The 11406-nt window shown below is 57.5% G+C and overlaps 1 protein-coding gene across 3 annotated transcripts; it reads left to right on the forward strand.

Moving 5' to 3' along the window:
- Window positions 1-146: 146 nt before the first annotated feature.
- HTRA2 (HtrA serine peptidase 2) lies at window positions 147-9501 on the forward strand. 3 transcript variants are annotated; one of them, XM_042807989.1, is made up of 8 exons: window positions 147-588; window positions 2516-2720; window positions 2791-2985; window positions 3267-3299; window positions 3751-3859; window positions 4713-4782; window positions 8717-8812; window positions 9123-9501. In XM_042807989.1, exons 1-8 carry the CDS (start codon window positions 242-244, stop codon window positions 9286-9288), a joined length of 1221 nt encoding a protein of 406 aa, XP_042663923.1. In that variant the 5' UTR covers window positions 147-241; the 3' UTR covers window positions 9289-9501. The 3 variants fall into 3 exon arrangements, with proteins under 3 accessions (XP_042663923.1, XP_042663925.1, XP_042663924.1); XM_042807991.1 differs by having other exon boundaries at window positions 8717-8786; window positions 9123-9268; XM_042807990.1 differs by lacking the exon at window positions 8717-8812.
- The last annotated feature ends 1905 nt before the right edge of the window (window positions 9502-11406 follow it).

Raw genomic sequence — 11406 nt, forward strand, 5'->3', positions numbered from 1 at the left:
CGCCGCGGGCCCTCGGCGGCGCAGGAAGGGCGGTCGGCGGGCCCAGCGAGCTGCTGCCGCCGCAGAGCCGCTCCGCTCTCCGCCCCCCCCGCCGGCGACCGCGCTACGGCTGCCGGAAGGGCCGCAGCTTCCGGGAGGCCTCTGCCTCGGACTACAGCTCCCAGCGTGCCCCGCGGCGGGGCCGCGCGCCCGGCGGGCCTGGCGGGCCGGGACCTCAGCTCCCAGCGTGCCCTGCGGCAGCATGGCGGCGCTGGCGCGGTGGCAGCGGCTGCGGCCGGGCGCGGCCGCGTGGTGCCGGGCGCTCTGCGGGGCTGCCGAGTTCTCCCCTTCCCCTTCCTTTCCGCCTCCTCCTCCTCCTCCATCCTCTGCCGGGGGCCGGGCGCTGGCAGCGGCGCTGGGCGCTGGGGCGGCGGCGCTGGTGCTGCTGTGGGCCGGGGAGGGCGAGGGCCGCCGGGCCGCGCTGCCGGTGCTGCACGCCGCCGTGCCCACCCCGCCGCCGCCCGCCTCGCCCCGCGCCGCCTTCAACTTCATCGCTGATGTGGTGGAGAAGACGGCACCCGCGCTGGTCTACGTGGAGATCGTGGGCAGGTACCGGCACCGGGCGGCCGCCCCCGGCTTGGTCCGCAGCCCCCGCAGAGCTGCCTTCCCCGCTACCCCGTGGGGGAGCCTCCCTCTTGACCCTGTCCCTGTCTCCTCCTGTCCTGTTCCTCCGAGGAGGGTCTGGCCCCGTCCCCCCTGCACCCCCAAGGAGAGATCCCCGACCCTCCCCAGCTGCACAGCCCCTATCTCCCAGCCTCCCTGTGCAGTACAGCTCCCTGTCCCGGCCACCTCTAGGGCCTCCACGGCTGCCCCATCTTGTCCCAGGAAGCCTGAACCAGGCACAGCATCCAGGTGGGGTCCCACGGGGGGGACGGATCCGTTCCCTCACCCTGCTGCCTGCACACGCAGCTGGCACGCTGTCAGCCGTCGCCTCAGGGGCATGCTGCTGCTTTTTTCTCCCCCAGGACCATTTTGGCAAAGCTGCCTTCTGTGCAGCAGCCCCAGGCTGTCCTGTGGTGCAGGATTACTCTGCCCCAGGAGCACGACTTTGCATTTACTTTCAAACTCCGTAAAGTTCTTGTCATCCTGCATCTCCAGCCTGTCAAGGCACCTCTGAATAGTAACTCTGACCAGCTTGTTGACATCTCCCTCCAGTGTGGTGTCACCAGTGGGCTTGCTGAGAGTGCACAGTGTCCCATCCTCCAGTTTGTGAACGTGAAAGGTGTTAAATGGCATTGGGCCTTCTCTCAGTTCCTGAGGCATGGTGTTAGTAACTGACTACCAGCTGGACTTGTGCCTTGGTGGTCCAGCCACTTTTCCATTTACCTTATCTGATTATCAGCCGTCATGTCACCTGCATGGCTGGAAGGGCACCACAGACACCAAGCTGAAAGCTTGTTTAAGGTTGTTCACCCCTAATCTGCGCAGCCACTCATCTGACCACAGCAGCCAGCCAGGGTGGTCAACCATGATTTGCCATTAGTAAGTCTGCGCTGGCTGTTCCCAGTCCCTTGTGTGCTGGGAAGTGGTTTCTGGGAGCATTTGCTCCATAACTTTCCCAGAGTTAGGGATGAAGCTGACTGACCTGCAGTTTTCAGGACCCTCTTTCTTGGCAGTCTTGCAGGCTGGTGTGACGCTTGCCTTTTTCCAGCCATCAGGAGCCCCCTTTACCACTGTGACATTTGAGCACTCACCGGGACATCAGCCAGCCCCCTCGTATGTATCCTGTTTGGTGCCATCAACTTGTGGATGTCCAGTTGGCTTCAGCAATCCCTCCCTTGATCTTCTGTGTAATGCTGCATTCCCACAGACTCTGCCTCAGGGCACAGGGACTTGGGAGGCCCAAGGAACAAGGCAAAAAGGCACTGATCACTTCAGCTCTCTCTGTGTCTTCTGTCACCAGGTTCCTTGCCCCATTCAGCGCCAGGCGTTCTTGTAGAGGTCAGGGGGATTGATGTCCCCTATGGGGACCAGGGCCTGCAATCACAAGCCTTCCTCCTTCCTCTAGCTGTGTAACAAAGACGTACCCATCACCTCCCATGTGGTTATTACCTGCCTCAAGGCAAGGCTCTGTGTGTTCAGGCTGCTTATTTGTGCAAACCACAACCTCTCCTCCTTACCTCCTTGCTGCTCTTTCCCCAAGGGCCTGCCTCAGCCATAGCAGTTCTCCACTAATGTAAGCTCCCCACCATGCTTCCGTAGTCCCAGCAGGACCATACCTTTGCAGTTGTGAGTTGGCTCCTGATTCTTTCTGCTTGTTCCCCTGTTGTGTGTTCGTGGAGACTTGAGATGGGGAAGTGAAGGAGTCTCCCCCATTGTACTGTTGCCCAGACGTCCTCACTATCTCCTGCTTCTTTCCAGGCCTACCAGTCTGGGCTGCCCAGTCTGCCTGGCCCCTCTGCCTGCCCTCCCCACAGTCACCACCAGTCCCCTCAGGGTCCCTGCCACCCCTCCCTGACTTGTGCCCACCTTGCAGGCATCCCTTTTCAGGCCGCGATGTGCCCATCTCCAATGGCTCGGGTTTCGTGGTGTCCCCGGATGGGCTCATTGTGACCAACGCACACGTGGTGGCGAACCGGCGGCGCGTGCGGGTGAAGCTGGCCAGCGGCGAGCAGTATGATGCAGTGGTGCAGGACGTGGACCAGGTCGCAGATATCGCTACCATCAAGATCAAGCCTAAGGTGTGCATCGCGGCTGTGGAGACGTTCCCTTCATTCCCTCCCATCTGCTCACCGTCCTTCTCTCTTCCAGCACCCGCTGCCCACCCTGCCCCTCGGGCGCTCCTCAGAGGTGCGACAGGGAGAGTTCGTGGTGGCCATGGGCAGCCCGTTTGCCCTGCAGAACACCATCACCTCTGGCATCGTCAGCTCTGCCCAGCGAGGCAGCCGGGAGCTGGGCCTGACCACCTCTGACATGGAGTACATCCAGACCGACGCTGCCATTGACGTAAGGGGAGCTTGCAGTGCACGGTGGGCTGGCACCTCATCCTGGCTGCCCTCTTTTGGAGAGGGGGGAGCTGGGAGCAGGGGAAGGGTTGCGGGTGCCCTGAGGTCGGAGGAGGCTGGATACAGAGCGCTGGGAGACAAAGGGATTCTGGCTGGTCACCCAGGCGCTGGCTGCGTTTCTTGGCCTGACCCTGTTCTCTGGACTCTGCCTCCCTGCTGCGGGTCCTGCTGTGCAAGGATGTTGCTTTCATGGCCTGTTTATTGCTCTCTCCTCTGCTGCAGTTTGGGAACTCCGGAGGCCCCCTCGTCAACTTGGTGAGTTATCCTGCTTGCGCCCTTGCTGGCCAGAGCAGAGATGCGCCGCGTGCCCTTCGGTCGGTGCCCCTCGCTGGGAGCACCTGTGTGTGCTACAGCTGCCGGGAGGGAGGGACTGCACGTGCTCCCGGCTCCTTGTGAGGAGGAGCAGGGGATCAGCCCAGTGTGGGAGCCCTTTGTGGCATCTCTTTTGGGGAGCCCGAGCCGATAGGCAGAGCTGAGCCCTAGCCTGGTGAGGCCCCAGCTTGGCTGATGCTCGCAGGGCAGAGGGCCTGTGTGGGCTGTGGGCTGTGGGAGCAGTCCCTCCCCAGCCTCATCAGGGTCGGGGAGGCTGCAGAAGCAGCAGGCTGGGAAGGGATGGATGTGCAGGCAGGACTCCAGGCTGGCACAGTACTTGCCCTGCTCTCCACAGTGATGCGGGCTGGATAGCACAGTGCCCTTTCACCTGCAGGATGGCGAAGTGATTGGGGTGAACACTATGAAGGTGACGTCAGGCATCTCTTTTGCCATCCCCTCAGACCGGCTGCGGAAATTCCTGGAAAAGGAGGAGCAGCGCAAAAGTAAGTTGGATGCCTCCTTGCTTGGGTATTGGGGGAAGGAGGCCAGGAGGAGGAGGATGAAGGAGGGAACCTGTGGCACAGCTGGACTCTGGGCCCTCTGTATGAGAGAAGGCCAAGGAGAGTGGCAGAAAGAGTCTTTGAGGGGTAAGAAGATTCTTGCATCTTGCATGAAACTCTCCTCTGCCATGGGAAGGCTGTGCTGCTACTTCCCTACCCACAGGGACCCAACAAACTGCAGGGAGGATGCTGGCTTGCATCTGTTGCAGATAAAGACTTTTAAAGTGTCCCAAGTAGCTTGCACTTAAGTCCCCAGGAGTAGGTGAGGATTTTTATGTTTTTTTCTTGTCCATTGATACTTTTCATTAGATCTCAACATATGGGAAAATCAGTGGGCCATTTCTTGGTGTTCAAAAAAGGAAAGGATGACCTGGAAACTGGGGGCTACTTAGCCTTGTGTGTGTACTAATGGAAATTCAGGTGCAGGATTCAGCTGTATTGTAATGAACAGGTAGTTAATTTAGTCATGTAGAACATTGCCTCATTTTGTTCCTTTGTGTTTGTGATTATTTAATGCAGACTCTTGCAATATGGTTCTCATGTTGACACTGTGGAGTCATATTCTCAGTTGAAAAAATAACAACTCAATCCAGGAGAACAAAGTATGCAATACCTATAAAGCTCTGACTGGTAAATAGAACTTAAATAAGATGTTGGTAGGGAATCAGAAAGACTCCCTCTGCACAGTGTCTGCCTTGAGGTGTGTGGGCTTTGTGACTCGTCTGCCTCAGCCCAGCACTATTCTGAGTGCATGTCTGTTTTCAGACTTGTCCTTTGATGTCCTTTCATTCGACAGGCTCTTGGTTTGGCAATACAGAGACAAAGCGCCGTTACATAGGGGTGATGATGCTGACTCTTACACCAAGGTATGTGTTCTAACGTTGGGGGCCAACAGACCGATCTTGATGAGGCATGGTGACTGTGTGATGGGATTTTCCAAACTGACTGAGAGTGCCTGTTTTGGGGAGGATTGTCATCACACCTTAAGTATTCACTCTCAAATCTTTGAATTCATGTTGTATTTAGACTCTAGGCTGTGTCAGAGGTAAATTAGGAACTTGCATGTTTTTATACTTGTGGCAGAATCTGTAACCAGATAAGAAGTCCCTGAACCTACCCCCCCAGAGTGCCAGATCAGTCTATAATTGTCATTGGGAGGAGTTCGATGAAGAGTCCTTGCAACACAAGCATGAATGAAAAGCCACCAGAAACATTAATTAATAGATAAGTAACGTACCAACTGAAAGTTGTGATGAAACAGTTGGGCAAGTTGTACTCTCTGGGAGGAGGGATCTACCAGGTGAATTGCTGTGGTGCAGAAAATTCTAGAATATGGGACTTTACGAATAAGAAATTGCAAGTTTGCCTGCAGTAGAGTTGACTGAGGGGGGTGGTAAACAGGTAGGAGAGCAGTTGGCACACACAGTGTGGCTGCCACCCAGCGCGTGGTGTGAGGCTCCTGGGGTTCAGGAGGGAGGCTGGGCGCTGCCTCCAACCAGAAATCATTATGGTGCTGACCAGTACAGCACTGGCAAGCGGGAAGAGAGCAACATCTTGTGGGCCTGAGACTCTTTACCCTCATGGCTGTGGCTTGGGAAGGGCATTGTGTTACCTCTGCATCTCAAGGAACGCTCTGGTCAGCAAAGAGGACTGCAGACAGACAACCTGCTTGGGTCTGATAGAAGGATCACCTGCTGCTCCTGCTTCAGTTGGTTCCCAAGACGTTCCAGGGCTGGACAGCCCTGGTCAAGCCTGCACAGAGCTCTGCTCAGGGCTGCCAGCCCTCGGAGGGGATTGCTGCAGGAGCTATGCCTCAACGCCTGCCAGCAGCCTCCTAGATGCAGCCAGTGCGTGTGTTAGGAGCGTGCTGGACCTGCGCTCTCACACCTGAGGGCAGTTCTCCTTTTCAAGGACAGAGTGCCCACTCTGGTTCCTTGGTTCCTGCAGCCATCTTTCAAGAGATCTTTAACTGACTCTTGGGGCTCAGCAGGATAGTGGGGTTGGTAGTTGTAGCACGCTCTGCAGAAACACCTTTCAGAGCTGTGCTCTGCCCTTTCTAAAATTCTCGTGGCTCCTGTGTGTTGGTTGGGTTTGTGGTCTGCCTGCACCTCTGGACACCACAAGCAGTCTCTAGGGGTTCCTGCCTGGGACGCAAATGGAGGAGCAGATGCTCCGTGCCTGCTGAGATTTGGGGCAGTGGGGGGTGTAAGGGGACACTGTCAGCATTGCCCAGTAGATGCCCAGATGCCCAGTAGATGGTGCTGGTACTCATCAAAACCTGTGGGATGTGGGAGCCCAGGCTCCTCCTCCTTCACTGGACAGGCACGCAGGACGAAGTCTGTCAGGGAAGAAGCATGAAATGCTTAGGACGTGGCTCCTCGGAAGCAGATCCAGCTTCAGCACAGCCAATGAGCAGCCTGGCAGCTGGTTCTGGGAAACCATCTGACTGCAAGCCTTGTTTGTGCCCAGTTGCTGGAAAGATCTCCTAACCAGGGAGTGCTTGCCTTAGAATCCGGTGATTACGCTGTCTGAACATGCTCATTTGAAAGGCCAGAAACTTGCCCTAGCACAGGAAGAAGAAGAAACTCCATGTTGGGTACATGCTCCTCAGCATCCTGGTCTTGCAGCACAGATTGGCAGTCAGGAGCTTGCTGAGACACCAGGCCTTTGCTCTGCTGCCTGAAGAGAACAGAGGTGTGCCCATGGCTTTGAGCTCAGCTGCGGTGGTGCTTGCAGGTACCCTTGCCTTGGACACAAAAATCCACAGGAAGAGACAGGGCCCTGACTAGCACAGCCCTCTACAATCATCTGACAGCGTGAAGTAAGTAGGGACTTTGAAAACAGCAAAGGAAAGAGGCACTGATTTTTGGGAACGGGTTCTATGTGAAACTGCTGCTGGGGCATGTTGCTGGTCAGGGCTGTTACTAGAGGGACATCCAAAACATGTGTTGGTTCTTGCAATGTGTGATAGAACTTCTGACGTTGTAGGGTTCAAAAGAGAACTAGAAAACTTTACAGAAGAAAAGTCTTACTGCCTTTCAAATGCAAAGATGCAGTATTACAGCTCAGGAGCTTCTTGAGCCAGGCAGCTGGGGGCCACAGGCGTCTGGGGAACTGTCTCATTCACAACTGATGTTGTAGGTGGTAGGGTGGTGGAGAAGATGGACCCCTCACCTGACTGACCTGTGGACTGGGTCTGGCTGGGGTGGAATAATTTTCTTCATGGCAGCCCACGTGGTGCTGTGTTTTACATCTATGCCCAAAACTGTTGGTAACACACAGATGTTTAGCTGTTGCTGAACAGTGCTGACTCGGCGTCAAGGCCTGCCCTGTTTCTCGGTTGTCACCCCAGGGAGGAGGCTGGGAGGGGACACAGCAGGACAGCTGACCTCAGCTGACTGTGCCGGATGACGTCGTGCTCCGCAATAAAACTGAGGGGGAGTTTTTCCAAGGTAGCCATTGCTTGGGGATTTGCTGGACATCAGTCTGCTGGTGTGAGGTTGTCACTCAGTGACCTTGCATCACTTGCCCCCCCCTTTGTTTTTTACTTTTTTTCTTTACCCATTAAACTATTTTTATCTAGACCCACAAGTTTTCTTGCTTTTGCCCTTCAAATTCTTTCCCCCATTCTCCTGGGGAAGTGACTGAGCAACTGGGTGGGGACTTCCCTGCCAGCCCGGGTCACCAACTCACCACAACCAGGTTCAGCCACATTTACCGTGTTTGTACAGAGACCTGCCTAAGGCTGTGTATTGTTCAGCTTTAGTGACCGAGGCAAAGAAGCAGACTTGACTTAGTAAATGTGCAGACCACATCAAGTCAGTAGTTCTATTGGTAGCTCCCAGCAGCAGGACAAGAGGCAATGGGCACAAACTGAGACATGTGAGATTCCATCTGAACACAATAAATCACTTTTTAACTGTGAGGAGGTTGGTCAAAGCCTGGCACAGGTTGCCTGGAGAAGTTGGAGAGTCTTCAACCTTGGAGATACTCAGAGCCTTACAGGACACAGTCCTGGGCTACCTGCTCTGACTGAGCCTACTTGAGCAGTGGGGAGCCATAACTGGCTGAAAAGGTACCTGATGAGCAAGGAGCTGGGCAGAGAGGCTGAGAATTCCTGGGGCTGCAGTGGATCAGAGGTGCTGCATGGTGTTAGAGGGGTGAATGCTGTTTACACGATGCATGGTCCCTCCGCTCTGGTGAGGCCCAGTTCTGGACACTTTCAGGAGGGATGAGGAGCAGCTGGAGAGAGTCCAGAGCGAAGCAGTGAGAGGTGCAGAATTCAAGCTAGATTTAGAAAACCTAATCTGTGGGAATATTGAAAGAACTGGGATTGTTTAGTCTATAGACTCCGAAGGAGAGATGTGGGTATACCTCTGCTTGACACATCTGGCAAAAAGAGGGGGCGTAGCTTTTTGTTCAGTGTCCTACCCATCAGAGGCAGAGAAGTGAAACTGCCGCAGAGGAGGGGTAGATCTGATAGCAGGAAGGGTGGTCTGACGTGGGGCTGCTCTGGCAGGGGATGTGCATCACCAGGAGCTGTGATCCAGCTGGCAGCTGCTCTGGTAGTTTCCAGCTCTCCCTGGCACAGTTAGGACTTTTGTCCTCTAGTTTTTGATGGGAAGATGGTGCTGTTTGGGTGCCCCAGGGGTTTGCAACTGGTTGTTTGTGCTTAGCAGTGTGCAGGGACAGAGGAGGCAAGGTTCTGTGCTGTGTTCTCCAAGCCTGTGCAGCCATGGTGGGATGGGAGTGCTGCTCTGCCTCCCAGCTCCTCACTTGATGCTGATTTTCACTCTGCAGTATCCTGGCTGAGCTGAAGCTGCGTGATCCCAGCTTCCCTGATGTCTCCTACGGAGTGCTAATCCACAAGGTGATCATTGGCTCCCCGGCCCATCAGTAAGTGCTGCCCTGTGTCTGGGGGGTGGCATGAGAGAGCGACTACGCCGAATGGGATGTGTTTAGCTCTGAATGTTTTGCTCCAAAGCAGCAGGGCTTGGGCCCCACAGCTGTCAGTCTGCAGCAGAAACCAACTGGTGACCCTTGCCCAGGCTCGGTGTCCCGTTGGCCAAGGTACCTGTGTGGCTGGAAGAACGCCTGGTGCAGCAGCCCAAGCCTCCTGTAGTGCCCGACTCTCCTTCCTTCTGAGAATATGAAGCTGAGTGTCTGCTTTGCCCACTGTGCACTTCTGTCGTCATTCTCCCCACAGGGCAGGGATGAAGGCAGGTGACGTCGTGCTGGAGATCAACGGGCAGGCATCGCGCCGTGCAGAGGACGTGTACGAGGCCGTACGGACGCAGCAGAGCCTGGCCTTGCTGGTGCGGCGTGGCTACGACACTTTGCTGGTGAGCGTTGTCCCTGAGGTCACGGAGTAGCAGTGCTGTCGCGCAGACCTGCGGGCGCTGCCTGGCAGTGCTGGCTGAGAGCCGAGGACACAGGACTGAGCCGTGTCTCTGCGCCGGTCAGGGAGAGACTGAGAGCCTGTGAGAGACTGGAAGGGGCCAGGCAGAGGGGCCCAGCCCGGCGCTTGGGCAGACTAGTGGTACAACTGTTCCCCTCTGTACTTAATTAAAGCACTTTTCTAGGGACCCCCCTAGTGCCATGTGGCCTCCTTCTCAGTTGCCTGGAGGAAGTTGGGCTCTGTGGGACCCTGCCCCTCTTGCCAGTCTTCACATGTCCTTCCAGCCGGGAGGAGCACACTGGCTGTGCCTCCAGGGACCTCCTTGGTGTTAGAGGTGTCCTGCCACCCACTCAAGTACCCGCACAGGCTGGGATCCCACTCCTCCATCTGTAACATGGGCACAGCTCATGAGGCCACCTCCCTGGCAGGCCAGAGCAGCCCCAGAGCTGCTCTGGGGTGGGCTTTGCTGGGATGGCTGTCCTGGCCTCCCTGGTGTGCCAGCTGAGCTGGTCCTTGGCAGCTCTGGCACACTGCCCACGAGGCCAGAGAGATGTGGTAGATGTCCGTCTAGTCAGATTGCTTCCACTGGGGAGCACTGCAAGTGCTCTAAGGTCTGCATCCACATCCACACCCCCGAAGCATCTTTCCGGGCCATGGTGAAAGGGGTGTCGGTGCTGGGCTCAGATGGCCAGGGCAGCGTCTTGCTGGCCCTGGTATTCAGGAGGACTGAAGGTGGGAGCCAGGGCTGTGTGTGCCTCTTTGGCGCTGCCTGTCCCTCCCCCAGCCTGGTGTCTGTCTGTGCTCTCCCACGCACGCAGCCTGGCCCCTGGGGACAGTTGGGGCCCTCCCTGTGCTCTGCAGCTGGTGGCTGAGAGCCCGGCCGGCCCTTCTGGGAAGGATCAGCTCTGACTGTTCCTCGCCTTCCTAGAAGAGCCCCTGCTCTGCTCTGTCCCCTGCCAGGGGCTGCGGGAGGCAGGCAGCTCTGCGGTGAGGGCTGCCTTGAGAGGCTGTGTCCGGCCCAGCTCCGGTGGGAGGAATGTGTGTGCCGAGCCAGGCCCTGCCTGTGACGGGGCTCCCGAGCCCTCGCCCCTGCCTGTTATTTTTAGGAGATGAAAGAAGCACAGTTCCTTGGGGGTGCTGTGGCAAAGGGCGGCTCTGAGCCTCTGCTCCCCCCGCCGTGTTCCTCTTGCCCCGGAGAACAGGCCTCCTTTCAGGCAGCCCTGGCCTCGCCAGAGGAATTTGCTCCCCCGGCAAGCCCCAGCCGGCTGCTCGCAGGGGAAATAGCTGAGACGCCGGGCGGCGTTTCTTGCATAGCTGCTCCAGCAGCGCTGACCGCAGTGCTTTCCATTGCCTGGAGCCAGGCCCTGCCCCAGCCCAGCCACCAGCCGCCCCTCTCCTCCCCGGGCAGGGAGGGGAGCGGTCTGTCCCCAGCAATGTGGAGGGGGCTGAAGCTGCCTCTCTGTGCCGCTGTCTGCTGCAGATGGGACCAGAGCGTCTGGCTGAGGTGCGAGAGCTGCAGGAGCTGGGGTGTCCCTCCCTTTGCCCCCGTGTCATGTCCTCTTTCTCTGCCCCAAGTGTCTGCCTCCGGCTCTGCCGGGCTGGGCTCCCTCCACGCCCATCTCTGCTGCGGGACTGCAATCCTCCTGGGTCGCAGACCCGCGGTGGGATTTCTGCTCAGTGACATTTGCATCTGGTGTGGTGGAACCAGCACCTCACCACATCCCTGCTGCCCCAGGGTGGCCCTGTCTGCCCCCGGCAGTGCGGTGCTGTGAGGCAGTGCTTGGGCTCCTGCTGGCCCCTTCCCCTCACCCACACAGGCTTCTCCCAGAAGGACTGGGACGGTCTTTCTCTAACCCAGCACCGGTGGCGCCGGCAGCTGCCAGGGTACTGGTGTGGGGCCGGTTCTTGCCCATCTGGGTCTGTGTGGGCAGGGGGGATCTTCCTCGCTCCGTGTGGGTACTGGAGGGAGGTGCAGGGGCTAGGGGGAGCTCCCACACTCTGTGCTGGAGCGTGCTGGCCAGCCCTCCAGCATGAGCTGTGCTGTGCCTCCCCCTGCCAGGCTCCTCGTCCCACCCCAGAGAAGAGGCAGCAG

Source organism: Tyto alba, unplaced genomic scaffold (assembly GCF_018691265.1).
Source record: "Tyto alba isolate M040663 unplaced genomic scaffold, T.alba_DEE_v4.0 Super-Scaffold_6, whole genome shotgun sequence".
Lineage (NCBI taxonomy): Eukaryota > Metazoa > Chordata > Aves > Strigiformes > Tytonidae > Tyto > Tyto alba.